Genomic DNA, 18,675 nt, shown 5'->3' on the forward strand with positions numbered 1-18,675 from the left:
CACGGGTAGAATTACCCGCGGTTAGTGTGTACCGTACTGGGTGGGAGTAGAATCGCACATCGTAAGACGGGTTCAGAACAGTCAAGATGCTGAGGCACCAGGGAACCTAAGAGGGGGTAAACTAGGAACGGAGACGACGGCGCATCATGTTATCCCAAGTGCGTTGAGTAGAGTTACTAACAGATAGCGGTCGATAGTAGCAATTAGAGGAACTGCACAGATGCACGATAGCAACATGATCATGTAATTTGCAAAACGTAATTGGGCAAAACAAATCAAGCTTCGTTACTATGTATGCATAGTTGTGAGGTGTAGCAAATTTTAACAAATCTCATTTTAAACTATCGACATCGGGGCGCCCCCCGTGGTACGATCGTTAAGCTGTGCGAGCGAACCAACAACATGTCTCATCGCGTGTTCAAATCTCGTATGAACTTGAGGTGTGTGCTGGGTGCAGCTGCCGTGCGCGCAAGAACTGTGACTGAACTGAACTCTGAAGTGGGGTACACACCATTACACACTGTCTTTTTAGGGTACAACGAGTTAATAGCTACATTAGACATTGACCTTGATCAATGACTGACTCCAACTGCGAACGGAATTGATGTTCAGCATACCGGGAAAAGAAGAAAAAAAATCTCACTAAAAGTAAGTACAAATCCTTTTCGAAGAATGTTTTACGTTTGGTAAATTGAAGCTTGTATTTGTTCAACACACGTTTTAGGCTTTACAGGCTAACAGAGCTCGACGCACCTCTTAAGACGACTTTGACCCGCTTAATACTTCAGGTTAGAGTTTACTGCTCCATGTGATGCAGCGTGCATTGACTAGTAGGCCAGGCATAAACCTCTTCAATGGAGAAGGGGGCAATGTAACACCCGTCTGGGGAAGTCCAATATGCCATTCCCCACGTGTTGTGAACCGTGTTCATGTGTGAATGTCTAGCACCTCTACATTTGCACCCTGGAGATGTAATCTGAAGAGAAAAACAAGAATAAAAACAAACGGGTGGGAGGTGGTTTCGCACAAATTGGTCTTGTGGTGTCTTTCGCGACAACTACTGCCGTTCGTCTGGCTCAACTGCGTCTGGCTTAACATGCTTCGGTCTACGCATCGGTAATGTCTCGTTTCGGGCGTTTGCTTGAGGTGATGAGTTAGTAACCGTACAAGGTATGGTGTTGACGCTTGGTGCCAATTGCATGACATGGTGCAAAAGAAGCACAGCACAGGTCAATCATTGCTCATTTATTTGCTGTTAGCTGTAAACACTTTCATAGGCAAAAAAGGGAGAAAGGCGAATACAAGCGAGTTTTTGCCAGTGTGTTGTACATCGCATACTTTGCGTTCTTTATTTATGAATTGACAATCGTTGGTTATAAAAAATATGTTCACAAGTACTACATACGTACAAGTACGTTTTTTTGGGATAATATTTATCCATTATTAATTGCTAAAATACTCTTTGCGTTACAAAGTAAGAGTAACACACAGAGTCCAGAAATTCCATTGTTCAATTATGAAGACGTTATGTGTGGTAAACTGTTTAAAATTGTGTAAACAATCATTCATTTGGTTCCTTTCTTACTAATGTTTTTATTGCCTAAAAAAGGATTATTTGTCTCCGTAACGTTCAGGATTATGCTTTTATGCACTGTGTGGCACACTTTACCCCATTCACATCACGTCCATGTAACCCATTTTGCTAGCGTGCCGCATTACGGCCGTTATACGCCGGTTCACCACATCACCTCCCATCGCCAGCGCACACCGCCGGAAGCCTTCGCAGTGTATATCCTGCTCGAAGTAACCGCTTACTTCGATCACCTCCTCCTCACTGCTCATCATCGACGGTATAAAGTTGAGTGCCACCATTGCGCCGTACAGCGCAAAGCGATCAAAGTGTGCGCGAAAGCTAGACTCGCGGTACGGTTCCAGGCGCGGATCCGACTCTGCACAGTGCAGCAGCTCGCGCAGCGTGCCCACCAGCTGCCGATGGTAGTGACGCAGCAGCTCCTCCCAGAACCGTTCGCGCAGTTCCGGCGTCATGTTCATGTACATGAAGAACGACAGATCGAGGGCGGGCGATCCGTACCGATTCTCCTGGAAGTCGATCATCAGCACCTCGACCGGGCGTTGCCCGCCGTCGTACCGGAACAGTACATTGTTCCGGTTGTAGTCACCGTGCAGGATGACCGAGTAGGTGGGATCACGGTGCAGAAATTTCTGCATCAGCTCGGACTGATTCGGCCCATACTTGGTGCGCAGGGTGTGCACGTGCTGCCGGAACCGCTCACTGTCCAGCTCCGCAGGAACCGCATCAACGTACGCAAACAGACGCTCCGCTGCGAGTCGGAACACTACGTCGTAGCTTTCGAAAAATACCTTCCCATCCTGCAGGAAATTCAACGGCACAATGCGCTCCACGAGCCGGTCCAGGGCGGGCGGGTCTTGGATGCGCAGCGCGTACGAGCAAGCGTGGTAGCGGGCGATAATCTCCACCATCAGCGTCAGATGTGCCTCGTCCAGATCTAGCCGCGGCCCAGTACGGAAACCCCGCGGTGTCACGTTTTCCATCACGAGGAACGTTTCGAACAGTTCGCTGTACTCGCGGAACTGGCCCATCGTGCTGAGATACACCCGGGGGCACCAGCGCGTTGCCCGCAGCTCCGAGCCAGCTTCGGCGAGAAACGCATCAAACTGGGGCAGCACGTTCGCGTAGATGTTGATCTCGTTCGGGAAGAGGACGTGGGCAAGGTTTTGCCTGCGGAACAGCTCGTCCCCCTTCATCACCTTCACCAGCAGCGGAACGGTGGATGTTTGCCTGCGCGGAGAATTGAGCTGCACGGTAAGACGGGTCGCGGGTAAAAATCGTCCCTTCCCCCAAGAAACCTACCCACTTGCACTGTGGCGCAAGGTCAGCGTCAGTTGATGGATGGCGGACATGAACCCGTCGAGATGCTTCGGTGTGTGCAGGTCACTGCGCACGACTTCCATCCCACGGAAGCATTCGTGGCTGGTCAGCACCTGCTGCACGAGCCGTGTTTTGATGTAGTTCACTTTTGCCTCCATCGTGCGACTATCCTTCGTTTGGGCAGATATGACCGATATATTCGTTCTCACTTATCACTGTCTGTTTAGTGTTGAAGAGATAAGCTAACAAACAAATGTACGCTGCAACAACTCTATCAGCTCTGATTGGTCGTCTGTTTACTTACGACACCAGTAGTGACACAGGCTCGTTGCGCTGGGAAACAGTGACCACACGATGCGTTTAAATTGGTTGCACGACGCACTTGAGAGCTGTATACAACATGTTAGTGGTACTAGCGGTACTAGAATTCACTTACACATACACTTCAAACCGAAATTTTTAGTCTAGCATACTTTCAGGCGATTAGCAAGGGTGTAGAAAGCAACCTTTAGTTCATAAATTTTTTTCAGAATTATAAGTAGATCATTTGTAGGTGTCTGAATGATTATTAGTCTTTTGAAAAGGTTTTCACTCGACATAGAAACATGCACGGGAGGATATTTAAGAAAAAACTGACCTTTTTTACTGACACACTGTGAATGGACACGGTGTGCTTTCCTTATCGATGTTAGACTCATCCACTGATGTGGCATGAGTTTGTGCTCAAATCAAATCAACGAGAGCGCGCGAAGTTTGTTGGCAATCAAACTGCAAGCTATAAATAACGCTACCCATCAGTGAGCTGGCCGGGCAAACTTTGCACGTAGTGTGGGCTTCACTCGTAAGGGGTTGATAGATAAGGGTTGTTTTCTAATGAGTGCGAGTGGAAACCGCGCCTTCGACCGTTGAACTGCCATTCAAACTGAAATGAATGATCATTCGATGAACAACGTATTAAGTGTTTATTTTCTTTATAATATATCTCGGTAGCATCAGTATAAATATTTGTTACCGTAACAATAGATGGAAGGAAAGCAAAAATCAGCAGCCTATTGTATTTTTTTTTGCGTAACATGCTTCGTTGAGTGTATTTATATTTCAAATTGATTGAACAACACACACACACACATACACACACGCTATGGTACCGTTTGTGTTATCTCTTTGATTAGCTAGAATCTTTCGCCTTTTCCACTGCCGGGTTGCCATCATCCCGGTACGGAGCGAGGTGGAAAGCATCCGAGGGCCCCACGATGAAAGCAAAGGAGAAAGATAAATAAAAATAGCAACCGAGCATCTGGCAGATTTGCTGCGACGTGGCAGAGTAGCGGAAGGCACGGCAGTAAGGTCGGATGCGAAGCCGGGAGACACCATAAGTTTGCCACCTTCGATGTTCGGTGTTGCTAAAAGCTCGAGCACACTGCTGTGCAATCGAGCATCAGACTGCTCGAGTGCTATCGGTGAACAGATCATAACCGCACCGAAAGCAGAGCGGTGGAGGAAGTTTTGCTGGAGTGAGAAAAGAAGTGATTAATCTACGAGCTAGAACAATGAGCAAAGTCACACGGTAGTGCGGTGGAGGCGCACGGGACCGTAGCAAAGTGGTTTACGGGGATCTGTACCCTGCCGGAGTGGAGAGTAGGGGTGTCTCGCAGCAAACGAACAGATGTGACTTTATGTGCTTGGGCATCGGGGAAAGAGAGACATAGACGGATAGAGAGAGAGAGAGAGAGAGAGAGAGAGACAGAGTGGGTGAATGCATATTTCAAGTGCTAACAAATTGAAGCTAAATTGTTTTTCATTCGCACAGCACCGGACCCTCCCGACCGGGTCTCACATCTATTGACCGGCGCCATTGCAGCTACCCTTCCCGTTTCCTTCGGCGGCGCTCATGATTGGCCTCCCCGTACGGAAACTTTTCTTACGCCACCGTAGCATAGTGCGACCGTAGGCAAAGCATCCGTATCAAGCATCAAGCATCGTACTCGGCAAAGATATAAGACAAACATTAGAGTGCTTTCCGACACGTGGCGAAGTGCACTCGTCGATTGGGAATTAGATAAATAGACTGATTGCTTTTGAGACCCGGCCGGTGGAGTGGATGCAAAATTAACACAAACTGTCGGTACTCTCTGTGTCGGTGTGCTCGTAAGTCTTTGTCGGTCAAATGATCTTCGGCGTTGGGATTAATTGAGGCAGAGCGTCGAGCTCTAATCTAATATTCGGTGTGTTGAAGCTGACGTGTCAATGTTTGTGAGGTCGGGTGATGGGTAATTTATTTCGTACAATTAGTAACGGGGAGCTTCAGACAACCGTTCACCAAATTGGTATTTGGTACATTAGCAAAGAACCAAATTCTTTTCGGTTTGATGAGAATGATGACTGTAGTGGTGCACTAACCATTTAAGGCAGAGATGAATAAATAACCCCAAAGCCCATCAGATTTTGTGAAAATGTTGTCCGAAGGCCCTACCAATTTTCGATTGTCTATCTTATCATTTTCAACACTTCAAGGGTCAGTTGTACTAGTGGACGCTTTGAAACAGTCAGCTCTTATTTTATACCCAATCTAGAATTTATGACATTCTTTCACATCTGGCAAAAGATCCTTTTGAAACCTGGCTGTAGTCACCACTCCTTTGTTGTCTGAAGTTAGGTACTTGGCAAAAAAAAGTGAAGGAAGAGGTCAAAGGTAGTGTGGCCACAAGTTTCAACGGGAGATTCCAGTGGAATCGGTCAAGTAGTTGGAACAATATTTGGATAATTTGGATTTATTTATCCAGAAGCAGCAGAAGTTCTGCAACAGAAGAGCAGACAATCACTCAGAAGAATTGGCTCTGGATGTCGGTTTTCAACAGTGCGCAGTTCTATTTTTCATAACCATAATAAGGTCTGGATATGAAGCATGAAACATTTTACAGGAAAACAATCCACAGACATTTTTATCAATCATAATCTAAAAGACGAGTGCCGGTTGTAAGATGGTATACTAGGAAGCTTTTTTATCTCGTTCATAATTTATGCAGGTTGAGTAGTAGTTATTGAAACATGGAAAAACCCAAAAAAAGTATATAAAAGTGCGTCAATGATCTTTCATTCAAGAAAGAACTTTTAACGAATCCAGCGACACGAACAAACCTTCTTATAAGTTAGCGCGAATTGCATACCTTACGGCGCAAAAGAAATACTACAGCTACAAACTTAATGCGCCTATTGTGATCGTGTAAAAATGACTATTCTTTCTTTACCTCGCACATCCTCCGAAACACCCTCCTCGGCAACGCGAAACGTTGGTTTGAAGGTCCTTAGCATCCAGAGAATCCTTGAACCTTTTTTTTTTCGTTTTCAAACCGCTCCAAACGTAGTTTCTGCGAACCAGTCGAGGTGTCAGAACGGTTCCCCAAACAAAATAATTGATCGTCCACTCGGCAAACCCGGCAAATGGTACGCGGTGATAAGCAGCAATAAAGCGTGCCGGGATAATGAAGCAGCCTTATTAAGTATCCCCGTGTCGTGGGTCTGCGGGTTTTGACAGTTACGCGAGCGTTTCCCCGTTCGTCGCCCCACGAAAGCGAAGGCGGGCACGAAGAAGATGAACACGGCGTTTGGCGACTGAACCGTTCCACCGACTGGTGCCCGGGTCCAAGGGCAATTCCTTGCTGATTCCACGAAAAAGCCATCCCTGTTCGCGGTCTGCGCTGATAATGGACCATCGCCCTACCATCCACCGGTACAATGGCATTCATTACGCTGCAGTAGTGCCGTCTTTCTGGTGCGCAACAAAAATGCTTCCCAAAAAATGAACCGCCGTCAAGGATGTTGATGAGAAAGATGATGTCCATGATGTCCATGATGATGATGATGATGATGGTCTTAGTAATGTTTGAGAATAGTGAGGTGAATATATTTCAAGTGACCGGCGGTCAGTTCGCCCAACGTGGCAGGAAAGGTGCAGGGACATTCCTTCTTGTTTCTTGCTTATACGGGGGCAGTGGATTGCAAATTAGTTTAGCGCCAAAAAAAAAAGGCAAAGTACGTGCAACAAATTTACATCTTCGTATTAGCGGGCACCAGTTCGAGGGGAAGCGTCATGAAAATAACCATTGGAATTTGTAAGCAATTAGGTCCGGCGGCTTCTCGGTAGCTAATGTAAAATCTAACAGCTTAATGAAGACGATCGACGTCTAATGAACCGTAATTCTTACCAAGTTTACATTCTAATTGATTGCATACGGTGAGTGGTGTGCTTAGGTACCTTGGAATAGATATTCTAGTATAGTCGTCAACCCACAAGACTTAAAAAGATGCTCGTCGTGGGTTCAAGTCTCATATGGACCGTTCTCCAGTAGTTTTTGGACGCTTTTCGTGGCAATTTATTAAGAGGAGAGACTAAATTAAAAAAAAAAAAGATTATTAAACCACGGGACGAAGGATTAAAAGAATACGTTATACGATCATTGAATTTATACAGCAATTTCACGTTTCATTATGAAGCAACCAATCGTGGGGAATCACATGTTAAACATTCTTCTTTTTCTGTCGCTTTGGATCAAAATTGGGTTATAATTCTCGTACGAAGAAGCTTGTGTAAAGATTAACGTTTCAGCAAGCGCGAAATATTACACAGAATACTTTTACGATGTCATGGCAAAAGTAGGAGCATTAATGGCATTTAATCTTTCTCGTTAATTATAGCTACAATTGCACTTGAAAATTAAAGTTCGCCGGAAAACATAATTCAAACATTCGCTCCACCACAGGAATGCGTGTACTTTTTTCTGTAGAAATCATAATTCGATCGGTGTAAGGACTTTCCAGCCAATGGTGCACACATTTAAACGTTAACCACAAAACCTCTCCCACCGTACTGCTGCTGCACCCTTCCTTTTCATTGGTTTCGTTTCCAAAACCAATGCGCGCAGTGCGAAGAGATGTAGCGAACGGTAGCCGGTGCGTGAAGCAAGTGCACCGATGGTCGTGGTGGTTTAACGATGATCGTTTGACAAATGTAAATCATTTCATATATTCCCACAATTGGTAAGCATACTTGTGTGTACAATGGACGATGGGGTAGGTGCTGGTAGGTTGGCACGGTTGGGAATGGCAGGAGAAAAACGCACCAACCGTCGGGCAAATCGGGTCGTGCACATTGCGCGTACATGGGTTCGAATTGGAGGCACTATTCGTAGCGAGGTTGTCGTAGTGAGCACACTTCACTGGCACTTGGTCCGTGCCAGCAGCTGCGTGCAAAGGTGGAAACCCGCCCATGGCTGCCAGTGGCTCCGCTGCCGACGGCTTAACTCACGGCCGGCAATTGTTGTGTGTTGCGCAACCTAGACAAAAGTGCCATAATTTAATTCATGCCCCATTAAAGAAATAAATTAATTTATGTCGCACAATCTTGATGACGATTGCATACCCACACACACACACACACACACACACACACACACACACACAGACAAACACATCCAAACACAAACCTGAAACACCCGGTGCCAGCCCGACCAGCGCCAGTGGTCAGCGTGCACCGGTAGCAAATTGTCGAACAGCTTACCCATTGATCCTGGCGTGTCATCAATTCTTACCACGCGGTTTAGTGAAACCCAATCCATGCCGCGTCGAGATTGTGCGGCCAACGGTCGGTCGCGAGTGGATTCACTTCAGCCGGCCGGCGGAGTGCATCTGTGCCGTAAGAAGGTGCACGAGTGTGGTGGTTGCTGGCCACTTCGAAAGTGCACCGATGCGGGCGAACAGCGGCGGCCGGCGAAGATTTGACACCACGTTTGCTGTGGCCTTTGCTGCTGGGTGTGATATACCATTTTGCCAGCCTAGTTTTGTCGAGACGGTAGCTTACGGTTGCGGCTCGCGATCATATCAGCCTTTCGACAGGCTGTGGCTGCAGACGACGGGATTAATTGAAAGAGATTCGTCCCGGATTAGTAGTGCCGACCGCCGAACGATGTTCTTGCAGAGCGACGCAGAAATCGGAACCGATGCCATCTAATTGCTGTCTGCATTGTGTTATGGATTGGTTAGGGAGACTGGGGCGAAGGCTTTGTAGCACTAATGCTCTTCAAGGGAAATCGACGTGGCGCATAGGCCACATTGAACTCATTAGGATGAGGGCTTGTGGAAGCTTTACTTGCAAATGTGTTTGTAATTCCAGGTATTTGCATAGAACGATTGATTGTACATGTGTTTTGTTGTGGCGATTTTATAATATTTCCTTCGAAAACATGAATGACTGAATTCATGAGGACGTGGGATGAAATAGAGGGAGATGGTTTTAGTTTGCATTTCGGGACATTCGTGTTCTGAGTTTTGAGTAATCCATTCATTTGAAATTATTAAATTATTATAAGTTAGTTGTGTTCGATTATCGGAGACGCACATAACAAACCTTCTTGTTACATTAGATTCGTGTGCATTTTTCCAATTAGTCAGGAAGTAATGATACATGCCATGTGCTTGTTCAACAGATTGATTGCTTCAAGAACAAAGGGTACATCTAAACAAGGATACGATTTTTGCTTCATCAGTGCCTCAAATCAAAGGAGTTGGCTTTTTGGATTCTTGATACTATACAGGCCTTCCCACCCCATAAGATTAGTCTTTATTAGGAACAGCATGAGAGCCTATCCGGTCCAGTATCGCAGAGGCCACTGGTAAGCTGCAGAGCAATTTCTTTATTCCAGGAAATTTATACTTCGATTATTTCGATAGTGCTGTGTAGTCTTTAGGTTTTTGCAATAAATTGCAAATAAATGAAATGAAATACCTAGCTCGAAGTCAGGGATCCACTTCACTGAAATGCTACATCAGACGTTCAGAAGAACTCGTTGCCAGATCTTTAATACTATTTTACAGTTTTGCATAACACGAAATTCAATCATGCAATAATCGCAATAAGGGAAAAACACACATACTGGAAATGAAAAGCTTGATGGCATCTTAATGGAAGCTGCTCTTACCAGAACCTTTATCACTATTGATCAAATACACCATTCCCTCCAATAACCATCGTGGCGCAAAATTAAAACGTTAAAACCCATCGCACAAGTCAACGGTGCGCGCACGTGTTGCTGTGGTGAGCCTGTTCAGCACTTCCATCGACCCGCGCGCCCCGCCCAGGGGAAACCCGATCACACCGGATCGAGCCCGTACTGGGAGTGGAGCCGGTACATCTCGTACACCATCGCCGCCAGCTCCCGGTCGAGTGGTTCGCCGCCCCGCTTCCACGCATCGGCCACCGATTCCTCCTCGGTGAAGATGTTTTCGGTGAATGATATCTCCATCGGTTCGTGCAGTATCATCAAAAACGCGGACGCAATGTTGAAGCCGTACGAGTAGTATTCGGCCAGCTCGCGATGGAATGATTCGTAGCTATTCGAGCCGGACCCCGTTGGGTTGGGCGGTAACAACAAATAGAAAAAAAGGAGAGATCGATAAGCATGAAAGGAAAAAGGGGTTCCGCACCCAAGTTGATGGCGGTTTGATTGACGCACCTGAAGTACGGTGGCAGATCGGCGGGCTCGGAAACGCCGACGACGGTGGCCACCGTCTGTACCAGCGCACCGTGATAGGTGCGGAAGATGGTATCGAAATGGTGCTCCCGCTCGGCGTACCCGGTCGAGTTGGCAAGGAAGGCAGCATAATCGATCATCGGTGATGCGTAGCGCAGCGTTTGAAAGTCAAACATCATCACTTGAGTGGGTCGGGCTGGGTTCTGGGTGGGGAAAAAACGTCCAAAAATAGGTAAAAATCGGTTGAATGAAAGTGGCTCCGAGCAGTTTGTTAGTGGGAGAGGGTTCGGTTCGGTTCCCAATTTTGGGATTCGGGAGCCGCTGGGAGCCTTGGCACCTTGGCCCAGTCCAGCCGATGTTTACCTTCGCATCTGCGTACCGGAACGCCATGTTGTTGCGCAGATAGTCGCCATGGCAAATGACGGCGAGCGGTTCGCGCGGCTTCACCTTACCCTTCGCGTGCTCCCACGGATCCTGGAACAGGCGGGCCAGCTTTTCCAGGTAGTCCGCCGGCACCAGGCCCTTGAACCGGCTCTCCTTCAGGGCTTTGATGGCACGCATCGGTGCAACGGTCATGACCGCTTTCCACGTGTGGTCCGTAATGTCGGCGGCGTAGCGAGATTCCTTAAACTTTGCAATCATGCTGTCGAACTGGGGACGGTGCGCCACCTTCAAGCCGTAACATTCGCCATGAAAGCGCCCCAGCTCGGTCACTGGAGTGGAAAATATGATGTGACGCAGACGGGGCCAAAGAAAACACGAAATAAATTAAAGTTAGGTGGGTTCAATATGGAAAGGAAAATAACAACGAAAAGAAAGGTAGAAAAAAAAACTCGGTACATCTACTGTTACAAACCGGCAAGCATAATGTAATCCATTGGCAGGTTGACGACCATCGGGGCCATTTTCCAGCCGGAAAAGGAAAAATCGCTCATTACCATTAATGCTTCCGCTGGTTTCCGCTCGCAGTGATAGTACCTGCAGGTGACAATAACGGGCACCGACAGCGGTACGCCATCGGAATGATGATGTTTATCGGTCTTCGGACTGCTTGTTTGTGTGTCTGTGTGTGTCTGGCAGATAATGTTACCTTGGATACAGCTCTGCCTTTCCGAGAGCGGGGATGATTTCCGTGTAAGCGATCATTTCATTCTCGAACAGTGTCTCGAATTGACAGCTCTCGTACATCTCCTTGTTGCAATCGGGCGTTATCTGGGCGTGGGAAGCGATGGGAAACGGGGGAGATATATAAGAAAGATAGAAACGCAGATCAAATCCCCCGGTTTAGACGACTCAATTCCTGATATGTTTCTTGCACCTCCGCAAAATTGAATCCTTTCGATTTTAGACCATTCACGGGAATCCGATTGATTTATTTTGCAGAATGAAGATAGATTAGATTTGTAGAGAGTGGCGATTGAGAGCTTCCAAGAATATTTACGATGCAGGATACATCCAACTAGGTGCCCTATGTCGAAGGTAGCGTCGAGGTAGGTATGTTGGAGGTTTGCAAGGATTATTAGTTTTCCAATGTAATAAATGAAGTAAATAAATATACCATTGTCCCATCATTAATTACACTTAGCTTCTGTCTGTCTTCTATGCTAATGATCAACGTGAAGTCTCTAAGCCAGGTGGCGTGTCAAGTGAGGATGGAAAAGGAATACAGTATTCTGCTTGCACTATTAGTCTGCGCCATGGGAATTAACTCTGAAAGGTTCCAATGACTAGATCTAAGCTTACGCTGGTGATGTCGCCATCATTGATCGCCAGCTCACATAAAGACTACCTAACTTTAATTCGTGGTACTTCGTGACCGTCAAAGTTCGGACTATGCCGTACTAGTCTAATACTCGTATGTACCTCCAAAATAGAAACTGTTCATTCTCAGAATGGTATATACCAGGTGTAAGGAACGTAAGGTAACGTACGTAAGGAACAACCGAAACCCTTAAGAAACATTATATCGAATGCAACCTCAGTCGTATTATGTTTCGATTAAATTCTGAATGTTAGCATAATTCTGTGCAGAATGGATTAAGGATTGAAATAATCGAAATGCCGAAGCCCTGCAATACATAGCTTATTAATAGATTAGCTCACAAAGTCCATTCCTCAATTTGCGAATCATTCAAGACGCTTCAACTGCCAAAAAATATTTGCCGACCTTTGTGGGATCACACACCACGAATCTTCGTCATATAAAATTATCGTAATTTACCAAAATGTTTCGTATAATACAAGTTTTTGTTATAAGAAATGAATATACCACCACTTGGAACTTGGAAATTTGTGAAAAGTAATGTTTAAACACGTTATATTACAATTTTTCTCTTGATCTACCGAAAAATTGCAGGACAATATTTTTGTAATTCATCCAGCGATGGATAGCTTGGATTCCTTGAAAAAGATACGCAACAGGCTGCTAGACTTCCCCTACCTCAGTGAAAAAGTGTGGTTGAGCGATATTTTCTAACAGACCTGCCGTTTGAGAACGCGACTAATGAATATTTTGATTTTCATTTTTTAATAATAAGGATAAAAGAAATTGCATGTGACGTTAAAAGTACATTAAACTTTTTTTATAAATAAAAAAGAGCAAATTTTGAAATAAGAAACGATTCCAGATTTGAAGCGAGGAGCATACAAAGTCAATTTGTTTAACAATAATGATTTTCTATATATACTATATAAATATTGGGGTATATTTTTTATTATCAACTATGCGGCCCGCGAATCACTGAAAATCTGTACTTGCGGCCCTCTGATGAAATGAGTTTGACACAGCTGGTATATACCATTAACAGCTATCAAGAAGTGTTCAACAAAATGGTTCAAGATCATAATTGGTCTCAATGAAACTTTGGGACTTGCTTTGAAATTTGACTTAAAAAATCTCACTAGTGAATCGGTAGTAGCCTGAACGATACAGAATAATACTTAGAACATACAGTCTCATCTTCTAGCCCTACGCATAGCCTTGCTACTAGTTTAAGTGCAAAGCAACAGTTAAACCTACCGCCAAAGGAATTTAGAACAAGAATTACCATTTTAAAAGCAATTAATTTCATTTTTTTACTAAACTTTAACAGGCTAAGAAATATAAACCAATCAACAAACAACATTTAGCATTCCAATGGCAATTGTTCGGATCCAATGGCAAACGATGGCTATCTGGATTGATCAAATATGTCTAGCAAGCCTGTACGATGGTCGGAATCGTTATGCCAAGTGAAAAAAGAAGAACAGCAATGGTAATAAAAAAGGGGAAGCAATTTAGTATTGTTTTGAATAGACAAATATCGTTTATCGTCTCAACTTGTGAAGTGCCGCGAGATATCGCTCTCCTGTTCCACTGCTCACAGCTGGACACAAAATTGGACGAGTTGCACACCAACACGGCGGCACAATGACGCTATCATCGTTTGATCGGGCGAAAAATCGCACCATCATTGCATGCTTGGGGACACAAGGTTGCAGTGGAAGATTAAAGTGTGCTTGAATTGGCTAGAACTTGCAGGCAAAGTGCCGAGTCGAGTGGTTCCGCCTATCTCTCCACACTTACCTTCACTATCAGATGCAGTGTTTCCGGTTCCGGGGCTTCCTTGCCCAGCGCAGAGCCTTCCCGCTCCAGCACCACGGTTACCACGAACGGTATCGTCAGCATGAATCCATTGGTGACGAGCGGCTTAACTTCGACCGATTTGAGCAGCGTCTTAACGCCTGCCGGAACCGGCTCGGTGAATGAAAGCTGGCCGCGTGCCACCATCCCCGGTATCAGCACATCCCGCACGTACGCTTCCTTGTGCGTTGTATCATTCATATCTGCCCCGGCACTGATATAAGACAGGCAGCTGCTGATAAAACAATGCGTGAACGATCCGTTGTGTTGCGTTCCGTTCAACACAGCGCAGTGGGGGAAGCGCCTATCTTCACTTTGCACAAACACCACACAAACAAACACACACACGCAAACACACAGCAAACACCACTGGGAACTTGGTCCCGCGATTGCCAAAGCAAAGGGTGTGTTTATCAGTTGGCAAAAAGTTGGCGAGCTAGAAATCAAAACACGCGGTCGCGTGACGCTATGCGCAATGGGGCGGCCCGGTGCGCGGCTTGTCAACTTTCGGGAAGGAATGGAACGGATTGCTGCAGCACGACGACTTCGCGCACGCGTCCAATCTTCGGTACGGGTTTCGGGTGATCGGTGTGTGGTTGCCCGGGGCGCGTGCGTTCCGTGACCGAGCCGACAGTGGACTAATGTATCGCTGTGATTGTTAGCACCGTCGGTAGCCCGCTCGGCGAGATGCGCACGATGATGGCGCGAATGGACATGGACAGGGTGTGTGGAAATATATATTTTTGATTTCTATCTTTAAAACATAATTTCAAAATTAACATTTAACTTATGCTTCTCCTTTTTTCTTGAAGAAAAGTCGTTCCATATAGAAAAGGCTTTAATAACAATACAATAAATTGTTGTTGAAATGTAAAGCATTTTACCGAATAAATTCCAACCCATATTACGCATTTCTTGCATGAGCCACGGTATGCTTCGAATTGACGCACCGTGCTGGATGCTGAGCGGTTTGTCTAAGCGCATCATTAGCAACACGAACACGTCGTTCCTCAAAACGCACACAAACATACACGCACACCCACTTGAACGGTATGATAATGATGATGATGATGGGTTTCGTTGAATGATCGCTAGATCGAATTGGCTTTGACATTGAACCTTTTCCCACACCCCTATTAAACGCGAGCCCCCCGTACCACAATCACCAAACAGCCGGGTCGGATAGCTCATGTGAATGCGTGAATGCGCACGGTGCGTGTATTGGTACGATGCCATCAATACGCGGAACGTTCGTTAGAAGGGGTTGAACGGGGTTGTCAAATGTGTGGATTTCTAATACGCCTAACGGTATGCTCTGCCGCTCTCACGACGGTGCGAGCAAATAGGTTCGCAACGAAGCGCGAAACAGCGAACCGGGTGCGTACGTACCGGGACGGTATTGCCTTTCGGGGTAAACACATCATTAATGAACTTAACGTAATTAAGTTCACTGCTGTGGGGGTAGTTTGAACAGTAAAGGAAGAAAGGCTGAATTTAAAGCCACATTGTTTGCGTGTGGTCAACTACTGAAACAGGTCGAAAACAATGACACGAAGGAAAACAAAAACATTTCAAATGGCGATTAATAGTTAACAGGTGTTTAGGCCGTGCAGAGGTGGATCATCCATAGAGCGGACTAAGCTGGTGGCTTGAGGCACCGAGCTCAAAGGAGCTTGTCGCTTTATTAAAAAGAACTTTGTGGCATGATGACGTCACAATGGATGATGACATGATGGTACTGTGTTTATAGAAACGACCTATACCTAACAAATAAAGCCTGCCGATGGTTGAACAACATTTTAAAACAGTCTTGGAGAAACTAGCCTATTTAAGTCCTTGGACCTTTATGGGTATTTTCGGTACGATTGGTCCGAAATGTAAGGCTTACAGTTTGTATCGTAATGGTGCAGTCTCGCCAGCCAAATCTCGCCAAAAAGTCTCGCCAAATAAATAATAATAATTAGAAGAGTCTAATCGTTAATTGTTGTTTAAATTAAATGCACAACTTTCTAATCACCTGCAGCAGCAGGTAGTTTACGGTTGATAAACCTGTCAATTATAATATTTCAAATAGAGCCATTGTGCCGATATGCTAATAATGAATGGTCGGTTTTCTACCGCATGCTTTTACGACTATCAATTAAGACAACCGTCCTCACCACAACACTCAGCCGGATCGATCCACTTTGAAGTGTGTGTTTCTGCGCTTAACACGTGTTTGCTACGTTCGGCTCGGTTTGACTGACGCCTCCGTTTACCATCACCAGGCTCATCGGCAGCTTCCTTCTACGCCTGTCACCGCGGCCGTGGGTTCCTGGGTTGGTGACTGATTGTGCTAAATTAAATGGCAGTATTTGTGCTGTACACACCTGTACCGCGACCACTCGAGGAACAAATCGAATCAAGGACGTTCCATTTAGGGTACCGTGCATCTTGCCGGCGGAACATTTGGCACGCCCTGTGTCCGTCCACTATGTGTCTGCAACGAGCGAACTCCACCCACGGAACATGGTCAAAGCGTTTCCCTTCTCTTTACCCTCTTGCTACTCAGAAAGCCGTTGATTAAATGTGTCATACAGCACGAGACATCTGTCCACAGCCAAAACCCGGATCCCGGGGCATTGGCGTGAACGGTCCACCGGCACTTTCGGAAGTGCGAAAGTTAGCCCCATACAGTGCACAGCTGGAAGAGGAATTTGATTACCCCCGACAGTTGCCGGAAAGGGGGAGCCTCTTCTCCCACAGTGGACAGTGCGTTGCATCCCGGTGCGTTGCATTTCACTGTCGCCGAAGAAGTTTCAAGGTGCCGGAAAGTTTGTGCCTGCCGTTCCTTAAGGCAGGTTTTAGAGGCATGGGCACAACAGTATGTTGTACAAGGTGTTGAACTCGTGACGGTCCCGTTCTCTGATGCCGGGCTGAGCCAACCAGAAGCCCCATTAAAATGCTCTCCGATGATTTTGTAATTTCGCTCGTACCCAACTTTATGACACATTATTAATTATATTTCCGTGGCTGGCTTTCTCGGCTGGCGTTGGGCGTGGGCGTCTGTATGGCAAGCGTCGGTGTGCGCATACTACTTCTGCAGTGAATTGGCCAGCTGGCTTAGCAGAAGTGCCAACAGCCCCCCCCCCACCGTCCGCTCCCCCTAGACATTGTAGCGTCGAAAGCGAAACGGTTCTGAGCGATGGTTCTGGACACTTGCCGTTACGGATGGCACAGAAGGTCAGAGCGTGCTGGTGGGTTTGTTGGGAAGCTAGCACCCGTCCGGGTGGTTCTGTGGTTTTGGCTTTTCACCTTGTTTCCTGTACGTCGGGATAGGCAAAAAAAAAACAACGAAAACTCACTCCATCCTTGAAGGCAGACAGCGTCTTTGAAGGTGAATTGGTCTGAAGTACGCTTGAAGCGCTCGTACAGCGTTGTGCATTCTAACCCATTCGCTCTGGTCCTGTTGCATTAAGATGCGATGCGGGTAGGATAGCCGTCAGATATCGTGTGGCCGGTGTTTTTGCACAGGAAGCAAGTTGGCAGCAGTTGGCCTCACCTTTGCTTGTAGAGAGAGAGAGATAGATATATGGAGAGAGTGAGAGAGCGCGCGCACAAGCTACAGCGAAGAGACACTGATTTCTCCGGTGAATTGCAATTGCTTTTGCGCAGCGTCTCAGGACCGCAGCTCGCGCGGGAATAGGGAAAAGTTACTTTTCGTGCGGTTCGCATACCCGTTCGCACATGGCACAAAATTCCCTGCGGCGGTGAGGCATCCGCTTGCCGCCCCATTAAAGTGGAGGATGTCTTTGCTGCTGCTGCCGTTGCCTGCCTAAAAGTTTGTATCTTTTGTTTCGATGCTCACCATCCCCATGCTCGGCGGGGGCTTAAGTGTTTGCAAACGATCAAATGCAAAGCTGTTGCAATCTTCCGGAACCACTCGTGGGCGACGGCCGGGGGGCTGGGGTGGGGCCGGTTCCACAAAATGAAAGCACTGCACCCCGGGGTTTGAAGTTAATGCGCTGCGGCTTACGGGCTTGGCGAACGAGTTGGATGATTAAGCCGCGAGAAAATGATCGCCCGTTGATGTCTGTGTGCCGCAGTAACCCGGCGCATGCCATTGGTGCACAGCGGCTGGGGTGGTGTTTTTTTATGTGTTCTTCTTCCCCGTTTGGCCAGGCGAACGGTTTCGTTCAACACTTTTCAGTACTTGTAGTTTATCGATCTTATCGTACCGCTTGGCGGGATGGGCAGAATCAGTGGCAGTGCCAGTGCTGCCCATACGAATGCCGTTCGCTGTAGGTTGCGGGTGTGAAAAGGGCTTTACTCGTTGGTAAATGATGCTCGCGTTTTTTTTTTCAGAAAAGGGAGCGACAGTTTTAGAGAGAAACACTCTCCACTGGGTACATTTACGGGCGGTGGCCTTTGTCGAGCGAAACGGTGAGCTTAATATTTATGCACACAACGTAATACTGAAACGAGTCACTTGAGGGCGGCTATACTCGGTGCGTTACCAAGAAAAGTGCTTCGTTATATGAAGTTGGTTTGTGGGAGTTGAAGCAAGTGCTTGCAGGGGGAAAGCTGCTACTGAATTCAGCTTATAGTATAATTTATTTTTAAGTTAAGCTTAAGAA

The 18,675-nt window shown here is 46.4% G+C and overlaps 2 protein-coding genes across 2 annotated transcripts; both read right to left on the reverse strand.

Annotated features, from left to right (window-relative positions):
* Positions 1 to 1,318: 1,318 nt before the first annotated feature.
* LOC121590337 lies at positions 1,319 to 3,269 on the reverse strand. Its single transcript, XM_041909910.1, has 2 exons — positions 2,894 to 3,269; positions 1,319 to 2,821 (listed from the first exon to the last, which is right to left on the reverse strand). The coding sequence occupies exons 1-2, from the start codon at positions 3,067 to 3,069 to the stop codon at positions 1,675 to 1,677; spliced, it is 1,323 nt and encodes a 440-aa protein (XP_041765844.1). The 5' UTR covers positions 3,070 to 3,269; the 3' UTR covers positions 1,319 to 1,674.
* A 6,594-nt stretch (positions 3,270 to 9,863) lies between these two features.
* Positions 9,864 to 14,711, reverse strand: LOC121589556. The gene is made up of 6 exons (XM_041908553.1): positions 14,003 to 14,711; positions 11,528 to 11,649; positions 11,294 to 11,415; positions 10,801 to 11,150; positions 10,420 to 10,640; positions 9,864 to 10,297 (listed from the first exon to the last, which is right to left on the reverse strand). Exons 1-6 carry the CDS (start codon positions 14,258 to 14,260, stop codon positions 10,057 to 10,059), a joined length of 1,314 nt encoding a protein of 437 aa, XP_041764487.1. The 5' UTR covers positions 14,261 to 14,711; the 3' UTR covers positions 9,864 to 10,056.
* Between the last annotated feature and the right edge of the window lie 3,964 nt (positions 14,712 to 18,675).

Source organism: Anopheles merus, chromosome 2R, assembly GCF_017562075.2.
Source record: "Anopheles merus strain MAF chromosome 2R, AmerM5.1, whole genome shotgun sequence".
Taxonomy (NCBI): Eukaryota; Metazoa; Arthropoda; class Insecta; order Diptera; family Culicidae; genus Anopheles; species Anopheles merus.

Coding starts and splice junctions, on each gene's coding strand:
- LOC121589556 (XM_041908553.1), bottom strand. CDS start 14,260: ATGAATGATACAACGCACAAGGAAGCGTACGTGCGGGATGTGCTGATA. Junction 11,151..11,293: donor GGATTACATTATGCTTGCCG/GTTTGTAACAGT, acceptor TTTCCACTCCAG/TGACCGAGCTGGGGCGCTTT. Junction 10,641..10,800: donor TCCGGTACGCAGATGCGAAG/GTAAACATCGGC, acceptor TTCCCCACCCAG/AACCCAGCCCGACCCACTCA.
- LOC121590337 (XM_041909910.1), bottom strand. CDS start 3,069: ATGGAGGCAAAAGTGAACTACATCAAAACACGGCTCGTGCAGCAGGTG. Junction 2,822..2,893: donor TTGCGCCACAGTGCAAGTGG/GTAGGTTTCTTG, acceptor TTCTCCGCGCAG/GCAAACATCCACCGTTCCGC.